The sequence below is a fragment of the Bufo gargarizans genome, chromosome 4 (assembly GCF_014858855.1).
Source record: "Bufo gargarizans isolate SCDJY-AF-19 chromosome 4, ASM1485885v1, whole genome shotgun sequence".
Lineage (NCBI taxonomy): Eukaryota > Metazoa > Chordata > Amphibia > Anura > Bufonidae > Bufo > Bufo gargarizans.
Window position 1 is genome coordinate 107407438 of NC_058083.1, and position 27580 is coordinate 107435017.

At 41.6% G+C, this 27580-nt stretch overlaps 1 protein-coding gene across 2 annotated transcripts in view; it reads right to left on the bottom strand.

The window, feature by feature from the left end:
- Positions 1 to 21469, bottom strand: part of SAG (S-antigen visual arrestin) — a 29809-nt gene extending 8340 nt beyond the window's left edge. The window contains exons 1-13 of one of the 2 annotated variants that reach the window (XM_044290802.1): positions 21410 to 21469; positions 17235 to 17295; positions 17066 to 17110; positions 15845 to 16038; positions 15656 to 15715; positions 14249 to 14316; positions 12676 to 12811; positions 9649 to 9733; positions 7942 to 8014; positions 7613 to 7750; positions 2838 to 2915; positions 989 to 1012; positions 89 to 144 (exon numbers count right to left, since the gene is read on the bottom strand). In XM_044290802.1, the coding sequence (XP_044146737.1) occupies positions 89 to 144; positions 989 to 1012; positions 2838 to 2915; positions 7613 to 7750; positions 7942 to 8014; positions 9649 to 9733; positions 12676 to 12811; positions 14249 to 14316; positions 15656 to 15715; positions 15845 to 16038; positions 17066 to 17110; positions 17235 to 17295; positions 21410 to 21469 (1078 nt within the window). Of the gene's footprint in view, positions 1 to 81; positions 145 to 988; positions 1013 to 2837; positions 2916 to 7612; positions 7751 to 7941; positions 8015 to 9648; positions 9734 to 12675; positions 12812 to 14248; positions 14317 to 15655; positions 15716 to 15844; positions 16039 to 17065; positions 17111 to 17234; positions 17296 to 21409 lie in introns of both variants that reach the window. The other variant, XM_044290803.1, reaches the window with a different exon arrangement.
- Between the last annotated feature and the right edge of the window lie 6111 nt (positions 21470 to 27580).

Consider the following 27580-nt stretch of genomic DNA (forward strand, 5'->3'; position numbering starts at 1 on the left):
GGGTAAAACTTGTCAAATATGGTGTCTACAAGCATTTCTCCTTTGCACTTCAACTAAAGATTTTTGGCTTCTAGCAAGAACCACTTACTTCCACTGTCAGGCTTAGGGTGCATAAGGATGAAAGGAAGTTCCGTCGAGACTTCACTGCAGGAGAAAAGGGAGTCAGGCTGAGAAATACACCACGTACACCAGACAAACTAGAAAATGTGGATCACACCGGACTTGTATTAAAAGTCCACTTTTTTCCCCTAGAAACAGCACCACATCTGTCCACAGACTGTGACTCAGCCTTATACACTTGCCACAGATAGACATGGAGCTGTTTTCTACAAGTTTTTACCCCCTACTCCTGGCAAACATATTTAAGCAGAGCCATGATATATTAACAAGACTCTACAAGCTTATCCTTATATGCCATCAGCATCAGGGAAGACACAGACCCATTCTTGTCCTTGCCTGTGTCTTATAGTGAATGAAACTGAGTGGTAGGTCGCATTAAAGGGGTTATTCGGGAAATCATATTGATGACCTGTCCTCAGGATAGGTCATAAATATAAGATTAGCAGGGGACTGACACCCAGGACCCCCCGCCGATCATCTGCTAGAAGAGGCCGGGCGCTCCATGAACGCTGCGGCCTCTTACTAGGTCATGTGACGTCACCGTACATTGGTCATATGGCCTATATTGCAACTTAGCCGAATGCAAGACAATGAGATTGAGCTGCAACACCAAGCACTGCCACTGTACAATGTATGGCGCTGTGCTTGGTAAGGGTCTCGCGAGGCCGCCATGCTCATCAGAGCTCTGGTGGGCGGCACAGCTTCCTGAAACAGCTGATTGGAGGGGGGCTGGGACTTGGACACCTGCCAATGTGATATTGATGATCTATCCTGTGTCCCAGATCCCAATTTCTTGCAGGCTATGTTGTGTAGCCCTAGCCTAATTTGCTAATGATGGAGTAATATAAAATAAAGACAAATGAAGTACCTTGAGGTCATGTCTCCCAATAATCTGCCAATGCAAGAACGAAGAAAAAAAAGCTTCAATTGATTGAATCAACTAGAAAACAGCAAATTCACAATACAGGTTGATATAATGAAGCACAGCCAATGCTGGTTATATAGTAGGGGTCGTGCAGAAGAACTCAGTGGGGGAGATTTATCAAAGCCCATAGCAACCAATCAGATTCAACCTTTCATGTTCCAAAGGAGCTATGATAAATGAAAGGAGGAATCTGATTGGTTGCTATGGGCAACTAAGCCAGTTCTACTTTACACCAGTTTGATAAATCTCCCCCATTGTGGGTTATTTTTTGAGACTTGAGACTATTTTAGTCATACAAATAGTCGCAAGTCCCCTGTTTCACTGGCCATGCATCTGGCCACATTGAAACGGGCACAAATCCCAACAGATGCCTTCCAATTTTTAGGCTTGGGCTACACGACAACATGTGTCACGTGACACATAGGGTACAACTACACTGCAACATGTGTCGCACGACAATTTTTAAATTATAATCTATGGTGTGGCACTGCGACATGCTGTGACTGCAACACGACAGTTGCAGAAACATCCATCTTAGATGGATTTTTTGCAGATGTCGTGTCGCAGCATGTCGCAGTGCGACACCATAGCCTACCATAAAAATTGTCACGCAACTTTTGTGCAACAAGAAGTCGTGCAACATCTGTCGCCGTGTAGCCCCTAGCCTAATGGAAAGCTTATTTTAGAACAGCAAAGAGCCTCAGAAGGGTTCTGCCCATAGTTTTGGGGTGAGGTGTCCAACAAGCTCATGTAGGTATGATGATCATGTATCCACAAAATTTTGGCCAAATAGTGTATATGCTAAGTTATCAATAACTTCTGATTATTAGCACCTCTTAAGGATTTTAACAAAATACCTTTCAATTATGCAATCCTTTGATTAACTTACAGAAGGTACGTGTTAGACCTTGGTTGTGCTATGTCTTCCCCCATCTATGGCCAATTTAAAGAGAATCTGTCACCTGGATTTTGGGTATAGAGCTGAGGACATGGGCTGCTAGATCGCCGCTAGCACATCCGCAATATCCAGTCCCCATAGCTCTGTGTGCTTTTATTGTGTAAAAAAAAACGATTTTATAGATATGTTAATGAACCTTAGATGAGTTCTGTCTCCTCCATGCTTGAGAGGTGAGTCCAGCGTTCTCTGACTCTGAGCCCAGCCACACCCACTGTGAAGGAGTCCAGCACCATCCCGCATCCTCCGAATCTCCTCCTTTCTTCCTGACATTACGAAGCTAGAACGCCGTAATCTCGCAATGCGCGAGCTAGCGCATGCGCAGTTCGTTCCCTGAGGCTGATGCCAGCACAGGGAAGGAACACTATGCCGACACTGCGCATGCTCTAGCTCGAGCATCGCGAGATTATGGCGCTCTAGCTTTGTGACGTCGGGGAGCAAGGAGGAGATTCGGAGTATCCTTCACAGTGGGCGTGGCTGGGCTCCGTAAACGTTAGTAACAGCTACTTGGGCTCCTTACTTGCCTAATTTACATATCTATAAAATCGGGTTTTTTTACACAATAAAAGCACAGAGTGCTTTGGGGAATGTATATTGCGGATGTGCTAGCGACGCTCTAGCAGCCCATGTCCTCAGCTCTATACCCAAAATCCAGGTGACAGGTTCCCTTTAACTACAATGGTTTGAGAACACGTACAAAAATATACAAAATAAAAGTGAAATAAACTATAAGCTACAACGCAAATAATGAAATACCCAATAAAGAAATCTTTAGAAAGCATTGTGTTTTTATTTGTGTAGAATATGTTCTATGCACACCTAACATCACAGACTTACCCGGAGACAGTGAGCTTCACCTTAATCTTGTAATCCACCAGGATTCCCATGACAGTGCGATCAATACCTTCCTTCAAGCTGTGGAAAACATACATGATGTATTAGGCCATGTTCACATCTCAGGTGAACGTCTTTGATAGGTTGCTCCAGCATTCACCAGATTTGGCATTGCCAGATTCAACAGATCACCACCAGATCTATATTCACTGTAATGGGATCTGGCGGTGATCCAGCCGCTTTCCAACATAAATGGCAGGTTTCAGCTGGACAGTGCAGCGGTAATTATCCGGCTGACAGCTGCCATTTATGCCGGATCATGTCTAACGGAGACGTGAACGCAGCCTTATTTACCTATCTGCAGACAGAATCAAGCAGAACTCTTCAAATCCCTACTATATATCACATATGACAGTGTGCTTGCTTAGTATCTACAGACTTACTTAAAGGCTATGTACACTTTTGGGGGCAATTATTTTTTTATTATTGCATTGTAATCATTTTGAGCCTAAAATAATGTTTTTAATTGGTCTTTAATAAAAATATGGTGTGCTCAACCTGCGGCCCTCCAGCTGTTGCAAAACTATGACTCCCATGATTCCCGGACAGTCTACAGATATCAGCCTACAGAAGGCCATGGTGGGAGTTGTAGTTTTACAACAGCTAAAGGGTTGCAGGTTGAGCATCCCTGCTCTAGTAGCAGCCTGTGGATTTTCTGTCTTTTCCGTCAGACTGGGAGAAGACAGGCTCCTTATTTCTGCCCTCTGCCCTTATAAACCCTCATTATAGCTCAGTTTTTTATCTTACTGATGAGAATGTGCCTAAATAAGTCTTTATGACCTCTTAGTAGTTTAGAGATAAGGTTTATTAGATGACCGGCACAAAGTGGAAGTACCAGTCACACTTAGAAAAACAGTTAGGCTCTTTCACGTGAGCGGATCCCATGCGTGAAATTCGCTGCGTGAAAGAGAGCAAAGCCCCGTTCCGGACAGCAGAGACACGGAGCAGTAACATGATTGATAATGCTCTGTGCCTCTCTGTGACCTTTTTACTACAAAATCACAGTCAGATAAAGTTGTCACTGTGATTTTATAGTAAAAAGATCACAGAGAGGCATGGAGCATTATCAATCATGTTACTGCTCCGTGTCTCTGCTGTCCGGAACGGGGCTTGGCTCTTTTTCACGCAGCAGATTACCCGTACGGCATCCGCTCGTGTGAAAGAGCCCTTAACCCTTTGTGACAGAACGGCTCAATATTTTTAATAAAGGGCAATTGAAAAAAAAATTTTTTAGCCAAAAATGAGTAACATGCAATCATTAAAAAAATTGCCTCTAAAGGTGTACATAGCCTTTAAAGAGGACCTTTCATCAGAAAATAGTGTGTTAAATTCTTATAAGACCTTATGGGGCTGCTCTCACTGATATCCGGACACTTTTTTTTTTCAAATGGACCCCCCGTTCGGCCGCTACGCTGTCCGTTAGTTTCTTCGCCTCATATGCAAATGAGGCGATGAAGTTATAGTAGGCGTTGTTCTCTAAGTTCTGGTGGGCGCGGTTATGCTCTCCCTAGCAGCGAGCGCATCCAATCGCAGCTCCCTGCTTTTAGCCAGGGAGAAGGAGCTCAAGTTCTCGTGAGATTCGCGAGAACTTGAGTTTCTAGACATCCTGACCGAGCGCCATCTTGGAGTCCCCAGCGCAGTTCCCTATCAGTATGTCTTTGGAGTGTGGGAAGAAACCGGAGTATCCAATGGAAACCCACGCAAACACAGGGAGAACATACAAACTCCATGTAGATGTTGTCCTTGGTCGTATTCGATCCCAGGACCCCAGTGCTGTAAGTGCTAACCACTGAGCCATGTACTGCCTATTCTGCCAGAAAAACTCCCATGTACAAATACTGTATATCAAAACCCTGCGCTGTATGCACATCCCCACCTTTTCCTTTTGCTATCTACATTATTTAGAGGGGATGTCTAGGTTTTAAATAAAGGGTCTCTTTTTCTTGTTTCCAGAACTAGAGCCTCTCTCTTGCACACGATTTCCTACAGATGAGTCCAGTCCTGGACAGCCCCTATTAGCACACGTCCTGCAAACTTAGTCCAAAACTGGGAGGCACAATGTATAATTAATTTTGACTTTATGATTAGTGCCTCTCTACCCTGTTTTTTCCCAGGCCCTTTGAATTATTGTCTGCGACCACAAATGTGCAGCCACTTGAATCTCCCCACATTAATAACAGCAGATTGGCACCAGCAGTTGTCCCAAGTTAAAGCAGACCTGTCCCCTCTCCTGACATGTCTTAGACTTAGTAAGTACTTGCATTCCCCATATAACAATTCTGGAGCATCTATTCTTATGACTCTATGTTATGCCATTTCTTTATTATTTCTGCTCGAAGATATGAATGCATTTCTAGGAGTTTGCAATGAGGGTCCAGATGGTTGTTACCAGTTGGGGGTATGTCCCTGCACAGTCAGACACTATCCAATCAGTACTGCCAGTGTCAGACTATGCAGTGACGTAAAATTCCATCCAATTGGTAATACCCATCTGGATATTCACTGCAATGCTGGCATCTCAATCATAACAATAACTTTGAATAATAAAGGAATGATACAACAGAGTTAGGCCTCATGCACACGGACGGTTTTTTTTCGGTCCGCAAAAACGGTTTCCGTTGTTCCGTGATCCGTGTCCGTTTTTTCTTCCATGGGTCTTCCTTGATTTTTGGAGGATCCACGGACATGAAAAATGAAAAAAAAAATATCTAAGTCAAGTTTGCCTTTGAAATGATAGGAAAAAACGGACACGGATCACGGACGCGGATGACAATCTTGTGTGCATCCGTGATTTTTCATGGACCCATTGACTTGAATGGGTCCGTGAACAATTGTCCGTGAAAAAAATAGGACAGGTCCTATTTTTTTTACGGACTGGAAACACGGATCACGGACGCTGATGCCAAACGGTGCATTTTCCGATTTTTCCACAGACACATTGAAAGTCAATGGGTCCGCGGAAAAAATGGAAAACGGAACAACGGCCGCGGATGCACACAACGGTTGTGTGCATGAGGCCTTATAAGAATAAACTGTCCAGAATTATTGTTACATGGGGAAAACAGACATGTCAGGAGAGGGGACAGGTCCTCTTTAAAGGGAACCTGTCACTATAAAATGCTCTGTAAGCTACAGGCAGCATGTTATAGAGTGGCAGGAGCTTAGCAGATTGATATATAATTAAAGTCAGGGGGCGGTCCCATCAGTGATTGACAGCTCTCTGTATACTCAGTCATAGAGGGAAGGTTGTCAATCACTGATAGGACCGCCTCCTGGACTTCAAATCCAGAATGAGCAGAAATGAATGGAATACAAGTTTTACTGAATCTTTTCCCACAAAACTATGTATCAATCTGCTAAGCTCCCCCTGCTCCATAACATGGTGCCTGTAGCTCAAACACCCTGTTCAGGTTACCTTTAACCCTTTCCCAACATGTGTCGTAATAGTATGTCACACGTCGGGTCTTTAAAGATGGCTCCTGCTCCGCGGAGCGGGTGCCATAGCAACTGTTTCACACAGCAGACAACCAGGCCTAATGTCCGCGACCAGTGGAAATGCCAGTTGTGGACATTTAACTCCTACAGCATATGAGAGCACATAAACCTTGAAGCACATGCCTCCTGGTGTGTACCGTCTCCCCTGAGCGAGGATCAGTGGAGCTGGATGGTGTGTGCAACAGTCTCTATAGGCTCCATGGGAATATAGTGTAAGTCTTATAGACCCCAATGCATTAGCATTCTCTCTATGGGAGAAGCCACCTGATGATTGCTTATTCAAGTTCCCTATGGGAACTATTAAAAAGTGTAAATACAAATGTTAAAAAAATTGAGAAAATATAAAAATTCTAATGATTCTCCTTTCCACCAAAGTAAGAAATAAACAATAAAAATAATAAGCATCATGGGCATCGCCATGTGTGAAAACACGTTCACAATATAAATATATGTGTCCCATACTGCAAATTGTAAAAAAGGAAAGAAAAAAAAATGGTCGATTTGCCATTTTTGGGTCACCTCATCTCCCACAATTTTTTTTTTATAAAAAGTGATCAAAAAGTCATATACACCAAAATGGTATCAATGAAAAGTAAAGACTGTCTTGCAAAAAATGAGCTCTCACAAAGCTTTTTACATACAACTACAAAAAAGTTATAGGGGTCTGAATATGGCGATGAAAAGAAAAAACTAATTTTTTTCAAGATTTTTTATTTTTTTTTCCAGTGTTTAAAACACAAGAAAAACTATACAAATGTGGTATCGTCATCAGTGTACTGACCTGGATAATGAAGAGCACAAGTCAGTTTTGCCTCAATTTGTAGTTATTTGCACCATTTTTATGTTAGCATTCAGTTAATTTCATGGGAGACCATAGAAGAAAAATAATATTCTACTGTTTTTTTTGTTTGTTTTTTTTTCTTGTTTTTATTTATATTATTTAGTATTAAATATTATTTATTAATTATTATTTATGTAACCTAAGCCATAAATAACATGTATGTGATATTTATTAAATCATCTTTATTCAATAATCTTAATATTTTTTTTAATCATGTTTATTATAATCTATGGACCTATCTCTATATAGTAATATACCTATGTATCATTTACACAGGACAGCCCTGGGGTATATAAAGGTTTCATAGTCCTATCATCTATGCAAAAACAGATTTCAAAAAAAAGAAATGAATTCCCGGTGTGTACAGTTTATCGTCACTTACAGAGTGCTAGATGCCAGGTTAGTGTCCTCGTGCTTCAGTTTTCCATCTAGAGCGATTTCTCGTTTTTCTCGGTTGTATGCCAGGATAGGCAGCAGAGTAAATGTGTGATTATAGGAGGATTTGGATGCCACCTTATTGCTGGCAAAAAAAAAAAGTTATATTTTGAGTAGGTCCATATAGTGATGTAGATAAGCAGTAGTTTTACTATGTACAAAGAGCATAAAATACCAGGGCAACATTAATAAACTAAATTCATCATGAACAGCCACGAAGAAGCATCCATGTCAGTAATCTAGCAAACTAATACCCATATGGAAATCTTTACTTACTCGGACTCATCCAAAGCCACAGTTTTGGTGTAGAAGTCACTAGAATACAGCACCACGTTAGCGACCTGTTCCACTAGATGAAGAAAAAAAATAACCACAATTAGTTACATGTCTCCTAAGGCCTCATGCACACGGCTGTTGCGTGTCCGTTCCGTGCATTGGGGACTGCAATTTGCGGTCCCCAATGCACTGGCAACATCTATGCAGTGGCCATGATGGATTGAGACTCATTCAACTTGAATGGGTCCGTGATCTGTCCTCACCGTAAGTTCTATTTTTTTGCGGTGCGGAGGCACGGACAGAAACACCACGGAAGCACTCCCTAGTGCTTCCGTGGGGTTCCGATACATGCTTCAGTTCCGCATCTCCGTGATTGCGGACCCATTCAAGCTAATGGGTCCGCATTCGTGATCAGGTGCCTGTGTATTGCGGGCCGCAAAACGGCCACGGGCACACAACGGCTGTGTGCATGAGGCCTAAGGATATATTCAGACATGCTGTTTATTTTTAGGTTTTTCTGTGATTTTTGTTGTTTGCATTTTTATAGGGAAAAAGCAACATAAGAGCCGCATGTGAACACACCTTAAAGGACATCTGTCGACAGGTTTGCACCTATGACACTGGCTGACCTGTTCCATGTGCACTTGGCAGCTGAAGGACATCTGTGTTGGTCCCATGTACATATGTGTCCGCATTGCTGAGAAAAATTGTGCTTTAATATATGCAAATGAGCCTCTAGGAGCAATGGGGGCGTTACCTTTACTCCTAGATCCTCAGCTCTCTCTGCAGCTGCGCCCCCTGCACTTTGATTGACAGGGCCATGCTGTAAAAAAGTGATCATGCCTCCCTCTGCCAAGCAAAGTAGAGAGGGCACAGCCGTTACAGAGAGAGCAGAGCCTCAAGGTGTAATGACAACGCCCCCGTTGCTCCTAGAGGCTCATTTGCATATATTAAACCTTCATAGCAATGCAGGCACTTATGAACATGGGACCAACACAGATGCCTTCAGCTGCCAAGTGCACATGTAATAGGTCATCCAGTGTCATAGGTACAAAACTGCTGACAGATGCTCTTTAATAAAACTTTAGTGTAGACTTCATTTCCAGAGTGAAAAAAGCTATGGGTGCGCTGCTGAGATCACAGGTGGAATGATTGAATGATTTTTTTATTTTATACAATTCACTGGCATGGGGCAATGTTTAATATAAGGCCCCTTTCACACGAGCGAGTTTTCTGCGCGGGTGCAATGCGTGACATGAACGCATAGAACCCGCACTGAATCCTGACCCATTCAGTTCAATGGGTCTGTGTACATGAGCGGTGTTTTTCACACATCACTTGTGCGTTGTGTGAAAATCGCAGCATGTTCTATATTCTGCGTTTTTCACACAACGCTGGCCCCATAGAAGTGAATGGGGCTTCAGTGAAAAAACGCATTGCATCCGCAAGCAAGTGCGAATGCGATGCGTTTTTCACTGATGGTTGCTAAGAGATTTTGTATTCAAACATTCAGTTTTTTATTATGCGTGTGAAAAATGCATCAAAACGCAAAAAAAATGAAATTGCGTGCAAAATGGTGCGAGTTTTCCTAAACGCATCCGGATCTAATCCGTATCGTTCGTGTGCAAGAGGCCTAACCCTCACAACCCCTTTAAGGGGTTACAGTACGCGACAGGATTTATCAGAATAGACTTGCATTTATCTTACCTGATGCTGATATTTTTTTAACTGCTTTATCTGAATTATTGGTCACAGTGACGGAAACAGAAATGGGTTCTCCATGATAATACACCTGCAGGAAATCATTACATTCATTAGAATCCCTGCTCTAAGTGCAGGGTCCAAAATGTATCACTTACATTATTCTTCAATGCATAACTGATCATTGTCATTTGCGAGTGAATATACAAGAAAAGTTCAGTTTTGAAAATTTAACCCCTTAAGAACCACCCACTCTTTTGTCATCGCTGTTTAAACAGGTTATTCAGTGTGAAAAGTATACAATATAAAAAATAAATTGAAAAAAGCAATGTCGAAAATGCTTTTTTGTATATCTGTGACACAAAAAAGTTTATAAAACGTAATTTATATGCACTCTCAAACATCATAAAATAAACACAATTTCTCCAGCATAAAACTACGCCTTAGGCCTCTTGCACACGAACATTCTGCATTTGTTCACACAATGTTCGTGTGCAAGAGGCCTAAGGCGTAGTTTTATGCTGGAGAAATTGCGTTTATTTTATGTTGTTTGAGAGTGCAGCGGCCGGGACGGATCGGGACCCATTCAACAAGTTCTATTTTTTGGCGGTGCAGAGGCACGGACAGAAACACCAGGGAAGCACTCCGTAGTGCTTCCGTTCTGCATCTCCGTGATTGCGGATGTCACGTACATCGGTGGCCTTTAGGTGCAGCCCAGCCCGGCTGAGCTGCGATACCACAACGCTGCGCTTGGTGAGCTGAGAGAACATTGGGACACTACTGTGAGCACCGCTGCCTTCTCAGACAGCTGATCAGCGGGGGTCCCGGGTGTCAGACCCCCACCAACAGATACTGATGATCTATCCAAAGGATAGGTCATCAGTATAAAGGCCTTGTGAAATTATTCTACAACATAAAATCTCAGTATGAGACAATGAAAAACCACAAAGAACCATAGAAATCAGCTGCTTGTAAAAAAAAGAAAACCAAAACTATGGCCAGGAGCGTTGTTTCCGTAGACGCTAGGGCTGGTGAAGCTGATACTTTTCAGCTGGGCACAAGCAAGCCAATCTGCCTTGACACGGGTATTTTATACAGATATAAAAATGGTAAAACGGACAGCTCACTTGAATATAATATAGATATATTGTAAAAAAAATATGCTCAGTCTCCTCACCTGTCTGGTGGCAACACACAAAATAAAAATAGTATATAGGCAAAACAAATATTATTTATTTGTATATTAGATTTATTACTAAATCTATCAGGAACATAGATAAAGCTAAATATTGAAATAAACACGCAATAAATCATAAATACATTAAAATACAGGACATTCAAAATGCGGGTCCAGTATCTAGTATAATAATGGATTCATATAGAATAGAAAAAGTATCCCGCCTCCAATATCTCCAAATTAAACTGCCTAATAGTAAGGCCTTTTGCACACGTGTGTGCCCCGTGGCCGTATTACGGATCCGCAATACGTGGGACCCGTTCTGTGGGCATTCTGCATCACGGATGCGACCCATTCACTTTAATGGGTCCGCAAATTTGGAGATGCGGAATAGTGCGGAACGGAAGCATGGAGTTTCGTCCCGTACTTCCGTTCCGCAAAAAGATAGAACATGTCCTATTTTTTTGCGGAACGGCCGGATTCGCTGCGGCTGCCCCACGATGGGTGTACGTGCATTGCAGCCCACAGCAGGGCCACGGGGCGCACACGTTCGTGTGCAAGAGGCCTAAATCTGCCTTAGTTGTCCATAGCAACCAATCAGAGCTCAGCTTTAATTTTTTCAGAGCCCTGTAGCAACGGAAAGCTGAGCTCTGATTGGTTGCTATGGACAACTAAGGCAGATTAACTATTAGGCAGTTTGATTTGGAGATATTGGAGGCGGGATACTTTTTCGTGGGCCACCCTATATTTGCTGCTGGGCCCGCAGCTTATGGTTCTGGACTGGGAATGTATTTATGATGTAGTGCGTGTTTATTTGAATATTTAGCTTTATCTGGATTTTTTTCTGATCCATGTATTAATAAATCTAATATACTTCAAACAATATATGCCTAGTGCAGTGATGGTGAACCTTTTAGAGACCGCGCGGCCAAAACACACTTATTAATCGCAAAGTGCCAACACGGCAAGGTAACCTGCATAATACAGTCCAATATGTACTTTATCATTTTGCTACAATAGTCTTCCTACATTCAATGTGCTGCCTGTGCTTTTCATAGTGCGCCCTGCGCTGATGAAGGGCAGGAAAAGTCTTAGGCATATTGGTACACAATAGACTTTTTCCAAGGTGCGGGTGCCCACATAGAGGGCTCTGAGTGCCGCCTCTGGCACCCGTGCCATAGGGTTCACCACCACTGGCCTAGAAGATCTCACGTTTGTTTTATCTATATACTATTTATATACAGATACATGGTATCAAAGTGAATCTGTACTGGGTGAGAGAAGGCCTACTAGCTAGGACTGACAGTCAGTGGCCTTTAGAGAGGGTGCCTAATAATTATTGCTATTATTATTCTCAAAAAATAACAATTTAGCAATTTGAATCCTTGAGAGTCTAGATATTGCTACTATATATTTGCTGTAGTGACCCCTGATAGTCTTTTGATTCCCTTCAAGAACATCCACCTCCTGTCAGAAGCCACTTCTAGTGCGCTATCTGGTTGGACTGTATAATGGCAAAAATCACTTAGCTTCCATGTACAATAAGATCCAGCGGATGGCGTTAATCTACTGAGCATGTGTGACCACCTGCACAGTACACATTATGTGGATGCTTCCAAATAGACTCAAAACAGCACCAGGGGGCGCCGTAACAAGTATGTAACAGCAGTACTAATAACACACAAACATTTTTAAATTAATCTAATTGGAAAACTGTTATGTTTTGAGAGATCTAACAGAGAAATGTGCTGCTCAAACTCTTAACATGCTAAACCAGACACAACAGGCAATGTGACCATACACGCAGATGCAGTTACCCTACCTACAGTTGCATGACATTGCATGCTCTGTGTTACCTCTTTGGTCAGCGACGCTGTGAGGTGCAGAGGTTTGTCTGACAAAAAGAACTGCCAGGAAGTTTCTGCCCGGGGCATGGGTCCTGGTTGGTCAGGAGCATATTGAATTTTACGGATCAACAAACGCACAGAGTTTCTGCAAAAAGGGAAATTACGCTTTCGTGAAGGAGTTCAGATGAAAGTACTAAAAGCAGGATGACTGTAAATGGTATGTGCACGTCTGCAAACAATTACTTGTGTTGGTGTTATTTTAAAATATAAAATGCAAAAAAAGATGCACCTTTTCATTTTATTCCACATAATCTACCTAGTGTAAGGCGGTGACAGGAGTCATCTATGAGGGGACGATATGTGTCACCCAGAATGTTGCAGGAAGCGTTCTAAAGCGGCTTGCTTACCAGGAATGTGCCACCAAGGTGCCCGGCCTTGGTGGAGTAAAAGCCCTAGTCTAGGTGTCCACTAAGTTAGCTGGTGGACACAGAAAATAGATAGTGTAGCTGGTTCAACTAGTTCAGGGCGGGCTTTTACTGGGAACAGGCAATGTGTTGGGTGGGTGCCTGTTCCCCAGGTTCCAGTCTGGGACTTGAGGCATGCTCATGTCCAGGCATGTCTCATGTCATCCTGCTGCTAGATCTTAGGTGTGTCTCAGTCCGGAGGAAAGGCAGACAGTGTGAGGTAACACTGTCAGAGTGTGCTACGACTGTTTGACCCGGCTGCGATCTGGATGTACTGGCTGTGAGGTCAAGTGAGTACAGTTCCCCACACTAGGAAGACCTTTGTGTCTTCATGGTTACTGACTTCACTACTGCTGTATATAGTCTGATCCTGCAGTCATTCCCTTCCTTCTGTCGTCTGTACTCCGATTTCTTTTCAACACGTTTTTTTGTTGCATATAAGCATGAATACACAAAGGTCTGCATAGGAGCTGTAAGATGAGAACAAAGGCTATTTGTAAAGTTGCTAAAATAAATAGTTGCTAAATAGTAGCAAAAAAAGCTAAATTGGGTGCAAAATTTACACAAAAAAGTGGCGAATGCGTAAAGATTTAATGTCCGTTCCCACTTTTTTACTACAATGTTGCAGCTTGTTACTGTTCATAATGTGCTTGGTTTTAAAGGGAACCTGTCACTAATGCAATATAATCTGCAGGCATGTTATAGAGCAGGAAGAGCTGAGCAGACTAATACCTATATATTTTTATAGGAAAACATTCAGTAAAGCTTATAATTAATTCATCTAAATCTCAGCTTTTTCCGTGCTTAGGACTGGAGTCATGTGGGCGGTCCTACTCATAGATGGACAGCCTTCCCTGTATGCTTAGTCGTGCTGAGTTAGCTGCCAATTACTGATAGGACCACCCACATGACTCCTAAGTATAGAAAGAGCAGAGATGATCAGTTTTACTGAATCTTTCCTCCTAAAACTATTAATGTGCTCAGCTCCTCCTGCTCTATAACAGGCTGCCTGCAGATTGCACTGCATTTCATAGTGACAGGATCCCTTTAAAGGAAACATAGACAAGCCGTAAATTCTAGTTACAATGGAGCCCATAAGGAATTATTCAGTAACTTACTTCTTGTGAATCCGGTCTTCTAAATTGCTGGTAGAAAATGCTTTAATCTCAAAATCCACACCACAAGCCTGAAATCATAAGGACATTATCCAAAAATATCATGATTTCACAAAAACCTGTAAAATTAGCATCATAATTGTAAATGGTCAAATCTGTTCACAGGGTTTCAGGTTCAAATTAGATTCGGGTGGTTAAACCTTAGAGGATATGGTGATTTTGCGTTTTCGTTTTCTACTCTTTCCAGAGCAATAACTTTTTATTTTTCCGTTCACATAGTCACAGTTTTATGGGTTTCGTTTTTATGGCGTTCCCTATGAGGTCAAATTGATCTGTGACCTTCATTGTCTGGGTCATTACTATTACAGCGATACCACTTTTGTATATTTTTCTTGTTTTAATACTTAAAAAAATAAAAAACTTAGGAAAAAATGTATTTTTTTATTTGCATCACCATATTCAGAGCTCCATAACTTGGAAGTGAGAGGGCTTTTTTTTTGTGCAGGGCCCTTTTAGTTATACCAATTTGGTGTGTGTGTGTGTATTACTTTTTAATCACTTTTAATTCACTTTTTGGGGGGAAGTGAAGCAAGGTGGTGATTTTTTTTTTTTGATTTTTTTTTATATGTCTTTGAAACTTTTTCTGTCTTATCATTACACTTTTTAAAAGTTCCCTTAGTGAACTTGAACATGTGATCATCAATTTGCTTCTCTCATAGATTCCAATGAATTACCATTGCAGTCTATGGAAGTTGTGCTCTATTCCTATGGAGCCCTGCCACAGGCAGAGTATCCATAGGAGCATAGCTGTAGTGCAGGGATGGCCAACCTGAGGCTCTGCAGCTATTGCAAAACTACAACTCCCAGCATGCCCAGACTGTCTACAGTTATCAGCCTACAGGAGGACATGGTGGGAGTTGTAGTTTTAAAACAGCTGGAGAGCTGCTGGTTGTCCATGCCTGCTGTAGTGGATCCTGATCCTTCAGCGGGACAATGGTAGCCACAGGAAATGAATGACTCCCCCGATTGCTGCATGAGGGAGCCATTCCACCTCAGATGCTTTGGCCACAATTGACAATGGAATCTTAGGGGTTAAATGTCTACATTCTGAGTTATCGAAAATCACAGATCTTAGCACCTGGTGTCTGCTATGTGAAACATCAGAAACCCCGTGGCTATGGCACTTGCTCCATTCTGGAGTGGGTGCCATCTTTAAAGGACTTGTGTGAAAATCTGAAGGGTTCATAAACTTTCAAGAACTACTGTATCTAGATATGTCTCTAGCAGTCATGTATAATATTTGCTGTATAGAGCACATTTTCTTTATTATTATCATCTTATTTCTTGACTGTTCCATAACCACACCTTTCAATTATGTTACATTTATGACAGCCGAATGAATCTACTTACTTTCCCCACATCTGATGGAGCTGGCTGAAGACACACTGAGCATGGCAAGTAATCAGGAAACTATAAGATCGAAAATAATGGATTAGAAAAGATCAGAATCATCTAATGGCATTGCTGAAATACCCTCAAAAGGGTAAATCACAGTTCTATGTCTTTCTAATGGACAGGGAATGGAAGTAGGTTTATTACCGCCATCAGGAAAGGATAGGCATTGTTTCCCAACTTTTTCATCAGCCTTTCTTGGACTTTGGTTAGACATTTCACATCTTCCACAGGAGGATAGACCTGGGTCCGTGCAAAGTACAAATCTTTGCGAAAGGTCAAGCCGATCACATCAATATCCTCTTGACCATAGCGGAAGGCACAAGTCAGAGTGACGTACACTGTGAAAAAGATAACCAGAGGTGTTTAGTACAGGGGATAGATACAATTTATATCACTAAACATGCGTCAGCAAAATGTCCCAGCAAAGGAAGTACTACTTCAGGGGCCTGACAAATTATTACTCTTACCAGTTCACCAACAGGAGAAACTGCCGCACAGACAATTATGGCTGCCACTAGGATTCCCTAAGGGAGCTCACTCCATATGGATTTTTACAAATAACACTGAATTCAATGGAATCTGTATAAAATTATAAGCAGTGAGCTCCCCCTAGTGGTGGCTGAAGGCAGACAGCTTTATAATTAAATTAATGGGTGTTTGAAGGGAAGCAGGGGTGTTACAAAATATATAAGGTGGGATATTATGATATACATATATTCAAGCAGGGCACATGTGAAAAAGGTGGGGGATGTAATACAACTGTAGGTCACCTGTCTGGAAAGGTGCATTGAAGAGTCACTATCAGGTCAAAGTTCTTACAGGGTATAGACCCCATGACACCACCACTGATTGACAGAATGAAGGGAGTAATCATCTAAACATTGTGGGGACCATTTATAAAGCTGAAATACACCTATATAATCTGTGACTACTCAACGCTCACGCCAGGTCTAAAATTGTGAGCGACGGGGAAGGGGACGGGCCAGCAGGCCCATCTCATTTACCATCTTCGGCGCCTGGTCTAGGCGTAGAGAATGATCTAAATGTAAGAAAGCTGTTTTCCATTTAGAACTGATGGAGGATCCGCCAAAGTTATGCAGAGGCCGGCGCCTCTACATAACTTTGGTGGATCTACCACCAGCGCAGGGGCTTTATTGAGACTGGCGTCTAAAACGCTGGTCTTAGTAAATGTGCCCCAGTGTTCTTTCTGATTGTGTGTCCCAGTATGTTGTACACTTATTGTCAGGATAGATGAATAAAGTACAGTACACATCTACCGTATATGGCTAATGGCCGTTTTAAGTCGTATTGTCCTGGCCAAAAAGAAGCAAGCATGTTCAACTTCGCTTAAATGTCACCACTTACCTTTCTTGCCCTTAAGGAGGTCAGGATCCACTAAAACTACTCCATCTAGAAAAAAGTAGACGAAATCATCCATATTAGTGAAGTCATAGCACTTATTATGAATGCACCCATGCTCCTCTCTACAGTCAATGCTGTGAAGTTATAAAGGAGATGCTATGTGCTTACTTACCTACTGGTTCCACAGACTCCACGTGATCAATGTAATCTCTTTTACCCAGATATACACTCACCTGTGGAAGAAAATAAGGTCAGACAAGAATGCATTTGTGGGCTTTGTATGTTGGTACATACAGTTTCAAATATACTTTTATCAAAGTTGCTTACTTTATGTGAGTGACTCATTTAAAGGGGTTTTCTCATCTCAGACAATGGGGGCATATCGTTAGGATATGCCCCCATTGTCTTATAGGTGCGGGTCCCACTGCTGGGACCCGCACCTATATCGAGAATGGAGCCCCGAAAGTGAAGGAGGCGGGCCCTGCGCATGCGCAGACGGCATCAATTCATTTCTATGGGGCTGGCGAAAAAACGGCTATTGCCGTCTGCCCCATAGAAATGAATGGGAGCATGGGCCGCGCATGCGCGGCACGCTCCTATTCACTTCTATAGGAGAGGCGGGGATTAGCGCTTGGTGGTGATATTAGCGATATGCCCCCATTGTCTAAGATGGGAATACCCCTTTAACATCCGATCAGAAAAATCTGGTAAGCAAGCAGACCATCAGCAGACTATGCTTTACTCTGAATTGATGCTGCCAGCATTGGGAGAAGAGTCTGGCACAAGGTGAAGAGTATATGTAACAAAAAAAAGGTGTAAATACAGTCCAGAAGACCGGAAAAAAACAAGGTGAAGTGTCCGCTGTGTGGCTTCTCGCTACCCTGTTCGACTTGATTGACTTCGCTTGATTCCCGAAACGTTCAGGGAACAGCTTCTATGACTCTTCTCCCCATTCTAAAGTCATTGTTAAAACTATGGGGAGATTTATTAAAACTGGTGTAAAGCAGAACTGGCTTAGTGGATATTAGCAACCAAACAGATCCCACCTTTCATTTTTTAGAACTCCTTTTGAAAATGAATAGTGGAATTTGTTTGGTTGCTATAATCTCCCCCTATGTTTCCTCCTAAAATGCCGCAGAGTAAACTATAGCTCCCCGGGATACGGATTTCATGCTGCCTGAACCTGATGATAACTTCTCTTTAAAGGACAGGAGGACTGCATTTTTTATTCCATCCCAATTATAAAGGAAGGATATTGACAGAAGGCACAAAAAAATTGAGCGATTTTTACACTGACTTAAAAAGAATGAAAACGTACAGTACAGACCAAAAGTTTGGACACACCTTCTGGCCTCCACAGTCACCGGACCTGAACCCAATCGAGAAGAGTGAAGGCAAAAGGGCCAACAAGTGCTAAGCATCTCTGGGAACTCCTTCAAGACTGTTGGAAGACCATTTCAGGTGACTACCTCTTGAAGCTTATCAAGAGAATGCCAAGAGTGCGCAAAGCAGTAATCAAAGCAAAAGGTGGCTACTTTGAAGAACCTAGAATATGACATATTTTCAGTTGTTTCACACTTTTTTGTTATGTATATAATTCCACATGTGTTAATTCATAGTTTTGATGCCTTCAGTGTGAATCTACAATTTTCATAGTCATGAAAATAAGGAAAAGTCTTTGAATGAGAAGGTGTGTCCAAACTTTTGGTCTGTACTGTATGTAGAAAAAGGAGTGTTATATTAGTTAAATTGGTATTTTTGTAAAATGTATGTGAGCCAGCAGAGAGGAGTCATAAGTAAGAGAAAAGTGTATGATGTGCTCAGTGAATTCAGCCCAATTGTACTTGACAAGAAAGCCATTGTAGTAAATTGACACATCTTGCAACATGTGATATATTGGCCCATAATATTTACATTAAATTACACATTTTATTGTGTGTGTGTGTGTGTGTGTGTATATATATATATATATATATATATATATATATATATATACACACAATGCCTTGCAAAAGTATTCACCCCCCTTGACTTTTTAGTATTTTGTTACATTACAGCCTTAAGTTCAATGTTTTGTTAATCTGAATTTTATGTGATGGATCAGAACACAATAGTCTAAGTTGGTGAAGTGAAATGAGAAAAATATATAAATAAAACTATTGTTTAGAAATAGAAAACAGAAAATTGGCATGCACGTATTTATTCACCCCCTTTGTTAGGGAGACCATAAAAAGCTCTGGTGCAACCAATTACCTTCAAAAGTCACATAATTAGTGAAATGATGTCCTGTGTGCAATCTAAGTGTCACATGATCTGTCATTACATATACACACCTTTTTTGAAAGGCCCCAGAGGCTGAAACACTTAAGCAAGAGCCATCACTAACCAAACACTGCCATGAAAACCAAGGAACTCTCCAAACAAGTAAGGGACAATGTTGTTGAGAAGTACAAGTCAGGGTTAGGTTATAAAAAAATATCCAAATCTTTGATGATCCCCAGGAGCACTATCAAATCTATCATAACCAAATGGAAAGAACATGGCACAGCAGTAAACCTGCCAAGAGATGGCCACCCACCAAAACCCACGGACCGGGCAAGGAGGACATTAATAAGAGAGGCAGCACAGAGACCTGCTGCAGAGTTCCACAGCAGAGACTGGAGTATCTGTACATAGGACGAGAATAAGCCGTACGTGCCATAGGGTTGGGCTTTATGGCAGAGTGGCCAGAAGAAAGCCATTACTTTCAGCTAAAAACAAAAAGGCACGTTGTGAGTTTGCGAAAAGGCATGTGGGAGACTCCCAAAATGTATGTAGGAAGGTGCTCTGGTCTGATGAGACTAAAATTGAACTTTTCGTCCATCAAAGAAAACGCTATGTCTGGAGAAAACACAACACATCACATCACCCAAAGAACACAATGCCCACAGTGAAACATGGTGGTGGCAGCATCATGCTGTGGAGATGTTTTTCAGCAGCCGGGACTGGGAAACTGGTCGGAGTGGAGGGAAAGATGGATGCTGCTAAATACAGGGATATAATTGAGCAAAACCTGTACCACTCTGTGCCTGATTTGAGGCTAGGACGGAGGGTCACCTTCCAGTAAGACAATTACCCCAAACACACGGCTAAAGCAACACATCAGTAGTTTAAGGGTAAACATGTAAATGTGTTGGAATGGCCTAGTCAAAGCCCAGATCTCAATCCAATAGAAAATCTGTGGTCAGACTTACCCTGGGTTCACACCTAAGCGTTCCTCAAACGCGCGTTTTACGCGCGTTTTTGTCGCGCGTTTTTATGCGCGTTTTTTGTAATAGTAAACGCGCGTTTGACGCGCGTTTGTGTCATTGACTGCAGTGTCCTATGGCCACAAACGCGCGTCAAAACGCCCCAAAGAAGCTCAAGTACTTGTTTGAGCGTCGGGCGTTTTACAGCGCGTTCGTACGCGCTGTAAAACGCCCAGGTGTGAACCCTTCCCATAGGGAAGCATTGGTTTTCATGTCTTAAGCGTTTTACAGCGCGTTTGAACGCGCTGTAAAACGCTCAGGTGTGAACCCAGGGTTAAAGATTGCTGTTCTCAAATTCAACCCATCCAACTTGAAGGAGCTGGAGAAGTTTTGCAAGGAGGAATGGGCAAAAATCCCAGTGGTAAGACATGGGAAGCTCATAGAGACTTATCCAAAGCGACTTGGAGCTGTGATTGTCGCAAAAGGTGGCTCTACAAAGTATTGACTTTAGGGGGGTGAATAGTTATGCACATTGACTTTTTCTGTTATTTTGTCCTATTTGTTGTTTGCTTCACAATAAAAAAAAAAGCATCTTCAAAGATGCGGGCATGTTCTGTATATTAAATGATGCAAATCCTCAAACAATCCATGTTAATTCCAGGGTGTGAGGCACCAAAATAGGAAAAAAGTCAAGGGGGGTGAATACTGTTGCAAGAGGTATATATATATATTACATAGTGTGTGTATATATAAATGTAAAAGAAAGTTAGATCAGCTACTCCAAGCTATGCCTGGTGCTTCTAATCAGAGTATTCCATAGCTGGATTCTACATTGCCCTGAAATTTGTAGGTGTAGGCCAAAAGCCCAGGAGAGGCAAGACTGTCAGTGTAGGACCTGTCTGTTGGAAGCCACCTTGTCGCTGGTAGATGAGCCCGACACAAACAGGTATGTGCAAAGAGCTTCTAATTTTCATATAGCAGTAATGCAATTTACATTTATTCATGTTGTCACTATTTCCATGTCTTTGCGCATAGAGCAGTGTGCTGCTACTTGTAGTCCTTGTTTGTGTGTGTGTGTATAATTTATTTCGATGTGTTGCCTAACAAGGAAAGTACTAACCGCTTTGTCCCGGGAGGTTTTCTTGTAGATGACATGTCTGGATTTCTTATCTCCACTCATTTTGTTGCGTTTTTGTCACGGTAATTCGAAATCTGTTGACAGATAAGTCATTATATATTAGATAGTTTCATGCTTGTATGTATTCTGCGCATTAGTATACATGTACATATATATGGGCAATTCTAACTGCAGTTTGAAATTAAATATCAACTCCAGGATTTCGGGTCAGTTTTATAATGCTTTATACGCCAGTCTTATAAAGTGAGCCAGAAAAGCACATTTTGTTATAACTTACACCAGTTTCTGACACAAACTATAATAAATCTTCTGGGCTGCGGAAAGCCATGCCCCTCTGTTAAGCCGCTTATTTTAACTTTACTTTACTTTTTAAAAAGTTTAACCTTTTTTTTTTTTATGCAAAATGGCACTTGCCCAGAGAAACAAGACTTTTGTGGGTGAAAAGAAAGAGCCTTAGATAAATTCCTCCCTTAAAGGGGTTGTCCAATGAAAAATATTCTACAGTTTTTCAAACCAGCACCTGAATCTAAATATTTTTGTAATTGCATGTAATTAAAATGTTACTATAGCTACTGAGTTTTAATTTCAAGGAAATCTATCTGAATAGCGCCACCTGCCGTTTGTTCTTTTTCTAATTTCTCTGTATCAACCTAAGTTAGATGGACGCACATATTCAGTTTCATACTTCAACTGCCACCAGTTACAGCAGAAAGGACACACCCCTGAGAAAGGACACACTCCCTGTGCTGGCAGCTTGATATAAATCTCGCAGAGTAATTGAAGCAATGAATGGGGAGATCTCTGGATCCATGTGAGGGACAGGGCTGGTTCTAGCTTTTTTTTTTAAAGAGATTGCCATGTACTATACGATGTCTGATTTTCATTTTTTACATTAATCATAAGATAACCCCTTTAATAGCAACACAACACAATGGTGTTGGAGGAAATGTGAATGTGCAGATGAACATACTAATCTGACTTGACACCCAGGACCACAGTGCTGCAAGACATCAGTGCTAATCACTAATCCATTATACATGAAAATATTCTTCTCCATAAGGCCTCTTTCACACAACCGTACAACTTTTTTAGTGTTTTGCAGTCTGTTTTTCACGGATCCGTTGTTCCATTTTTGTTTCTGTTGTGTTTCCGTTTCCGTGGCGTTTTTCCGTATGGCATATACAGTATACCGTAATTACACAGAAAAAATTGGGCTGGGCATGACATTTTCAATAGATGGTTCCGCAAAAACGGAATGGATACGGAAGACATACGGAGTACATTCCGTATGTGTTCCGTTTTTGGGGGGACCCATTGACTTGAATGGAGCCACGGAACGTGATTTGCAGGCAATAATAGGACATGTTCTATCTTTAAATGGAACAGAAAAACTGAAATACGGAAACGGAATGCATATGGAGTACATTCCGTTTATTTTGCGGAACTATTGAAATGAATGGTTCCGTATATGGACCGTATACAGAACGCAAAAAATGGCCCGTAAACGGAAAAAAAAACGGTCGTGTGAAAGAGGCCTAACTGTTATGCCATTACTTGATACCTAAACCTACATACACAGAGAGATAGGATGGTGATGTATAAAAAGTAGTGCACATAGTGACCTTTCCTATATATAGAGCAATGCTATGTCTGCTTATATTTTTTATCATTCAAGATGACAGTCTGTAATTGAATAGTTGTAAACTCCACCATTCTTTTTCCACTTGATTTTATACAATGAAAGTGTCAAGCATTTGTATATTGAAAGGCAACACAAACTACCGCACATGAAATATTAGTTATAGACAAGGAACCCTTGAAAAACTTGTGTATTAGGGATCATGCAAACGACTGTGTGTATTTTGCGGTCTGCAAAACACGGATCCGCAAAAAATACGGATGACGTCCATGTGCATTCTGTATTTTGTTGAACAGAACAGCTGGCCCCTAATAGAACAGTCCTATCCTTGTCCGTAATGCGGACAATAATAGGACATGTTCTTTTTTTTTGCGGAAAGGAAATACGGACATACGGAAACTGGAATGCACACGGATTAACTTCCATTTTTTTTGCGGACCCATTGAAATGAATGGTTCCACATACGGTCCGCAAACAAAATTGAACGGACACAGAAAGAAAATATGTTCGTGTGCATAAGCCCTTAAACAGACCACACATAGAACATAGCTCTGAGGAAACAGATCTTCCTGCCCCTCGTACAACAATGGATCAGGCATGTGAAAATAATACATGTCTAATCCTCATTTCCCCAGACATCTTCCATTGCCAGACAGTCAAGAGATCTCACACAATGGAGAATCCTGCCAATATAATTTTAATGTATAAGCAGCTTTAAGTGAGATGACAAGTCTACTGATTATACTAGTCGTAACTTTACAAACTGACCAATTTAAAGGGGTTTTCCAGGCTCATGATATTGATGACATATCCTGAGGGTAGGTCATTAATATCTGATCAGTGAGGGTCTAACATCCCACACCTCCATGATCAGCACGGTCAGTTGTTCCCTGAAGTCTCTGATGCTGGAACTACCATTTTAAAGAGCCTCTGTCAGCATGATCAATCTATTAAGGTAAGCCTACTGCCTGGTAGGGTTGATCATGCTGATTAAAACGATACCTTTCTTTTGTCTGTATGTTAAACAACTGCAGAGATATATGTTTTTTATTTATATGCATTTAACCTGTAGGACTACCCTGGGGACAGGCTTGAATCCTTGGAGCACTGCTTTTGTAACACCCCCTGTGCTCTGCACACTCCCCCCTCCCCTTGATTGACAGGACTAGACATCAGCATGCTGGATGCAGATCTGTATCCTAGCATGTACATATTATACACACTACTTACTATAGCCTTACCATGTTGAGAATAGATTTTTTCTATGCTTAGAAAACGATTGCATATTGCTGGTTTATGAATAGGCACAATATATGATTATAAAGACACCAGTAATATGTATTCGCTTTTTTAAATATAGAAAACCTCCATTCTTAAAGGGTTTCTACCACTTTGATTTCACATAATGAGGTGTCAGACACTAGCGATCCGCTAGTGTCTGCTCTGCCAAACAATCCTGCTATAATAGCTTTTGGGGCAGCCGTTTACCTAGAAAAATAACTTATATTAATATGCTAATGACCCTCTAGGTGCTATGGGGGCGTCATTAGCACCTAGAGGATCGGTCTACCTTCACAAGATGCCACCGCCCAGCGCCTCCCTCCAGCCCGCCCATCTCCTCCGGAATGCGATCAAACGGACACTTTACGCGCATGTGCCGTGCGCGGATGTATTCGGCGCATGCGCAGTGAGTGTCCGACCGCTTCCCTGCTCAGACATCTCCACTGCGCCTGCGCCGATGGAGCACTGTGACGTCATCGGCGCAGACGCAGTGGAGATGTCTGAGCAGGGAAGCGGTCGGACATTCACTGCGCATGCGCCGAATACAGCCGCGCACAGCACATGCGCGTGAAGTGTCTGTTTGATCGCATTCCGGAGGAGATGGGCGGGCTGGAGGGACGCACTGGGCGGCGGCATCTTGTGAAGGTAGACCGATCCTCTAGGTGCTAATGACGTCCCCATAGCACCTAGAGGGTCATTAGCATATTAATATAAGTTCTTTTTTTAGGTAAACGGCTGCCCCAAAAGCTATTATAGCAGGATTGTTTGGCAGAGCAGACACTAGCGGATCGCTAGTGTCTGACACCTAATTATGTGAAATCAAAGTGGTAGAAACCCTTTAATATAGCCTTTTATTATGGGGTTAAATGAGGGAGAGAAAAAAATATAAAGAAAAAAATCTAGAAGTTTCTCCTGGGATTTAAATCTGTAACATTTACATGCAAGGCTAACTACTTACCTCCAGGCTACAGCTTTATCATATTGAGAAGAGTGGGGCAGCACAGTGGTTCACTGGTGCCTTCCAGGGTGATTCTAATGTCTGTATAGTGCTGCGAAATATGTCAGTGCTATATAAGTGAGTATAATAAATAAATATAAAATAAGAGTGGTTTTCTTGGTTTATACTTAGAGTGGTTTTTACTTAGAAAGCTAATGCATATAACTGGTTGCTTTATAATCATAATTTCACAGAATAACCATTAATTCTAAAACAAAGCTTTTAATAATGAATATTAATATAGTGGACCCTTAAATATGAAAATAAAGATAAATAAAAAACAAGATATAAATCTATGTGTCACTTATGTCCTTGGAGGCAGGAAGGGCAGCCTAGTGATGGCCTATATGGGGCAATATCCCTAATGCTTGCCCTATAAGAAATAACCCTGCCTATAAACGGAATAGCCGCCCTGATAAGGGCGATCCTGTGTCTCGTACCTCCTGCTATTTCCTAAATGACCCTGTAACAGGTGGCAGATGGGTAAGATCCTAGCAGGATACCAGGACTGCTCTAATAGATATACCAAAAACAAATAATATAAATTCTAGAGAACACCCACCCCCCAAAAAAAAACAAAAAAACAGTGTGATGGTGGACGATAAAGCCACCCATAAGTATAGTACAAAAGAAAATGATGGCTGCCTCGTCTTTATCTGGACGGGAGGCACGCCGGGACCGTACATATTTACAAGGGTATATTCCTTGGGATGGCCGGACCACCATCTCCATCCAGGGACATTGGCAGAACCAAGATAAGTTACCATTATTATTATTGTCTGTCCTCGGTCTGCTGACTGAGTATCTCTATAAATTAGGAGGACTTATGCTATACAGACACAAATACTTGACTACCAAGTTCATCTATGGTTGTAGTGACATATTGCGGTTGGTTAATGTGAGGCACCTTTTCTTGATATAATTGGTGGTTTATTACCTGGTCCCTTATCCCAGTCTGTGTTTTTATATATATCCTATATACATCTTCTGTATCGAACATTCATTGTATCACTGACTATATGTGGCTCTAGCTAGTGACCACTACACCCAGGAGAACAAGACACACCATCGCTCTTTGTCTCTCCTCATTTATGTTATTACTCTTGGTATAGGTTACTTCTGTTACTTTTAGTTTTTTGTCCCCTGAGGAGCCGTACACCAACCGGGCGAAACGCGTTGGGACGCTTAGGGCAGTAGTGCCAAGCTGACACTTTACCCACTGCGTACCATATTTTCTTTTGTACTATACTTATGGGTGGCTTTATCGTCCACCATCACACTGTTTTTTTGTTTTTTTTTGGGGGGTGGGTGTTCTCTAGAATTTATATTATTTGTTTTTGGTATATCTATTAGAGCAGTCCTGGTATCCTGCTAGGATCTTACCCATCTGCCACCTGTTACAGGGTCATTTAGGAAATAGCAGGAGGTACGAGACACAGGATCGCCCTTATCAGGGCGGCTATTCCGTTTATAGGCAGGGTTATTTCTTATAGGGCAAGCATTAGGGATATTGCCCCATATAGGCCATCACTAGGCTGCCCTTCCTGCCTCCAAGGACATAAGTGACACATAGATTTATATCTTGGTTTTTGTTTATCTTTATTTTCATATTAAAGGGTCCACTATATTAATATTCATTATTAAAATCTATGTTTTAGAATTAATGGTTATTCTGTGAAATTCTGTCTACTTATTGACCTAATTCTACTATAATCCCTTGAACAGGGTTATGTTCATTCTGTGAATTTTTTTTGCTTTATAATCATAAATTGTGCCTGTGAATAGATCAGTAATATGTATTAGCTTTCTAAGCATTGAAAACCTCTATGCTCAGCATGGTAAAGCTATAGTAAGTGGTGCATATGATATGTGCATGCTATGACACTGCTCTAGAACACAGCAGGTCTGTCCTCAGCATGCTGATGTCTAGTCCTGTCAACCAAGTGGAAGGGGGAGTGTGCAGAGCACAGGGGTGTTACAAAAGCAAAATCTAGTCCCCTGCCGATCAGTTTTTTACAGCAGCCACTGGCACCAGATCTAACACAAAGAATGGATCTGAGAGCACAGCTAGATCATCAATATATAACATGGAAAACTAATTTTAAGATGAATTGCATTTTCAGGAAAACAGACATAGATAATTAGATTTTCTTTTGACGCATACTGAAATCATAGCTAAGAAATACATATAAAATCTTCACTATATGTACCAGTATATCAGTCATTTCCCCCTCCT